Source organism: Temnothorax curvispinosus, unplaced genomic scaffold, assembly GCF_003070985.1.
Source record: "Temnothorax curvispinosus isolate PA1 unplaced genomic scaffold, ASM307098v1 QBEX01017099.1, whole genome shotgun sequence".
Classification (NCBI taxonomy): domain Eukaryota; kingdom Metazoa; phylum Arthropoda; class Insecta; order Hymenoptera; family Formicidae; genus Temnothorax; species Temnothorax curvispinosus.
Genome location: NW_020226879.1, coordinates 1 through 2965, shown reverse-complemented (window position 1 = coordinate 2965; position 2965 = coordinate 1). Strand labels below are relative to the sequence as shown.

The window sequence follows — 2965 nt, the reverse complement described above, 5'->3', positions numbered from 1 at the left end:
TCGGTTTTTTCAAAGTTATTGCTTTGATATAATAAATGGTACTTTAATTAAATAAATAGGAGTAAATTGCATTAGATAATCCTTTAAAATTTTTGTTTCTTTACTTTCAGGCTAAAAACATTTTCAAGTCTATGTATCCAGATGAAGACTTCTTGCTCTGGATTGGTGTCTATTGATGAGTTTCGGTTACTGCATCGCCACCCTCTTGGAGTTCGCGGGTATTCATTACTTCACGAAGGTGATAATTCTGCGTAATCGCGATATTTTCTCATCCGTTCAATCGCTTCCTTGTATCTTAAGAGAAAATATATCGAGAGAATTTATAACATAAAGTATTTTGGGAAAACTATTGCGATCTTCCAGGATCTCTAATTAAATATAGTTTTTTTTACCTTTGCAACATGTATTTTCGATGTAAGTGAATGCTAGAAAACGTAGTTTCATGTTTACATATGTATGTAAAAAAATTACTATATTTGCACAAAAGATTATTCAAACAATATTCAAAATTATTGTTGCATCTTTAATTACAATAAATATTCATAAAAAAAAGATAAAATTTGAGTCAATATCAATCTAATTTTGATTAATTTTCAGGTTGGTAGCGGCGAGATTCCGTTGGACGACGAAGAATGGGAAGAATGGAAGGGCATCGCGAGCGAGGAGTTCGAGGATACATTTCGCACTATGATCTCTTGCAGCCCTCAGGCTGTTCATCCGGAGATTATCGATACGAATACTAGAAAGCGTGGTTCCCTCATGTCCGCACTATACAGTGTTAGCTTGATATTTTAATAAAAACTGTTAACAAAGTCACCCAAACAATATCAAAGACATGTCTTAGAAGTTCAGGAGATTTTTAAAAATGTAAAAAAAACGCCCTTTTTGGATATTTATATTTTCTGTATTCTGGCCTTTCTGTAAAAATTTGTAAATTAATTTTCCGTAATTCACAGAAAATTATATAATTTACGAATAATGATTGAAGTGCAGGAAAATGAATCTTGTAATCTGTTAAAATATTCGATCTTCGGAGTCAGGTCTAAAAATATTTAATTTTCTTCTGAATTCTTGACAAGTTCTTCTCCCAGAATTTAATATCAATTGTATGTGGAATATCAGTTGTTAATTCAAGTTTTACTTCCAGCAGGACGGCGTCACATACGAAAGAGATTCCTGCCATTCCATCACGGTCGCCGTTTCTTCAAGGTGATAGAACCCGAACAGAGAAATGTCGACGTTGAGGTGAAGTTAGCGAAGGACGTTCGCGGCTCATTAGGCTTAGAGCTGTCCTTAGAACTATGTGTAGTTTGTGGGAATAGAGCCAATGGTAGGCACTACGGGGCGATCAGCTGCGTGGGTTGCAAGCTCTTTTTTAAGCGCAGCATCCGCAAGCAGCTGGGTTACCAGTGTCGAGGAAGCAAAAGTGAAGTTTCCAAACACCGCAAAAATCGTTGTCAGTATTGTAGACTTCAGAAGTGCTTGGCGATGGGCATGAGAAATGACTATAATGTGCAACGTAAAAGAAAACCGGTATTGGGTGAGCCCAACTATGAAGAGATAAACGAAGTTCCCTCGAGCGTAGGACACGACTCACCACTGCCCGTCCACACCGTTACGCCGCGGCCGAAGAGGAGAAAGACACACTGTGAGAACATGTTGCAATCTGATAATAACAGCTAAAAATATAAGGCAAATGAAAAATTTAACAATTTTATCTTTGTAAAGTTGTATAGTTATTACAAAAATAAAAAAAAATATATGTATCTAATTATTTTGATATCTAAGAGAATTAACAAACAAATAACCGTATCTTCAACCCAAATAAATTTTGACCTATAAATATTTGATACTGAAAAAATACCTTATGCAGGTATCTGTAAAATATAACACTAAAAAATATATGCCTTAAGCAAATTTTCTATATCTAAGACTTGATATAGATATTAAAATAAAAAAGGAATGTTCCTCTCATAGCCTTGAATTTCCCTTGACTTTTATACGAAAAAAAATGTATTATAGTTGATTAATAGTTATAAACATTGTGTATTTTTGCATTATATGTATAGTTTTACTTGTAAAAGCGAATGAAGCAATATACAACATTAATTGCTTCTTCGTGAAAATAAACTATAGAACATGAACGGCAGGCTTTAAGTGATTTACGTCTAAGAGTTAAGTATTATATATTAAAATGAACTATTGTCTTATTTTTAAGTCACAAACACGTTGGACGAGTATAATCGCATACACAAATGTAAAAATTTGATAAAATAATTGATGCTTCTCTTTTCATTTCAACAAGTATGAACATAACAATACAAAATTACTAAGAAAATTATTTCAAAACGGCACACTAAAAAGACGACAATTATACGAGAACCAATTATTTATTTAAATCGAGTTGTACATTTTTTCTCATATTTATTACAGATATATTATGACAGCGCATTAAAGGTATATCTATTTATGTATAATGTATGTCATTGTATGTAATACAAACTATCAATCCCAATATGTCGCGACGTCTATCTAAATGACTAATGGCTCGTGCACATACAATAATTTATATGTAAATTGCGGTATGCATTACTGTAATACTGAAGTATCAAAGCGTGACGCCATATATCTTCCCATTTTCGACAATAAAGACGCAAAAGCATTATATGATAATTGTTCATTCTTCCTCTTTCTCGGCTTTCTCGACGTCTTGCTTCTCCTCACCCTCCGCGATATCACCACCCTCGAATTTCGGGCCCGGTGCTTCGTCACCTTCCAGAACAATTTCCTCTGGATCAGGCGCGCGTGGCAAAAAGTCTTCATCTGGATACATAGACTTGAAAATGTTTTTAGCCTGAAAGTAAAGAAACAAAAATTTTAAAGGATTATCTAATGCAATTTAGTACTATTTATTTAATTTAAAGTACCATTTATTATATCAAAGCAATAACTTTGAAAAAACCGA

General features: G+C 33.5%; 3 protein-coding genes across 3 annotated transcripts; 2 read left to right on the top strand and 1 right to left on the bottom strand.

The window, feature by feature from the left end:
- The first annotated feature begins 6 nt into the window (after window positions 1-6).
- On the top strand, window positions 7-1141 carry LOC112467247 (gamma-aminobutyric acid receptor alpha-like). The gene is made up of 2 exons (XM_025035779.1): window positions 7-238; window positions 598-1141. Exons 1-2 carry the CDS (start codon window positions 176-178, stop codon window positions 793-795), a joined length of 261 nt encoding a protein of 86 aa, XP_024891547.1. The 5' UTR covers window positions 7-175; the 3' UTR covers window positions 796-1141.
- LOC112467246 (nuclear receptor subfamily 2 group C member 1-like) lies at window positions 979-2667 on the top strand. Its single transcript, XM_025035778.1, has 2 exons — window positions 979-1006; window positions 1148-2667. The coding sequence occupies exons 1-2, from the start codon at window positions 979-981 to the stop codon at window positions 1681-1683; spliced, it is 564 nt and encodes a 187-aa protein (XP_024891546.1). The 3' UTR covers window positions 1684-2667.
- On the bottom strand, window positions 2372-2965 carry LOC112467249 (rab proteins geranylgeranyltransferase component A-like). The gene is made up of 2 exons (XM_025035780.1): window positions 2928-2965; window positions 2372-2854 (listed from the first exon to the last, which is right to left on the bottom strand). The coding sequence occupies exons 1-2, from the start codon at window positions 2928-2930 to the stop codon at window positions 2678-2680; spliced, it is 180 nt and encodes a 59-aa protein (XP_024891548.1). The 5' UTR covers window positions 2931-2965; the 3' UTR covers window positions 2372-2677.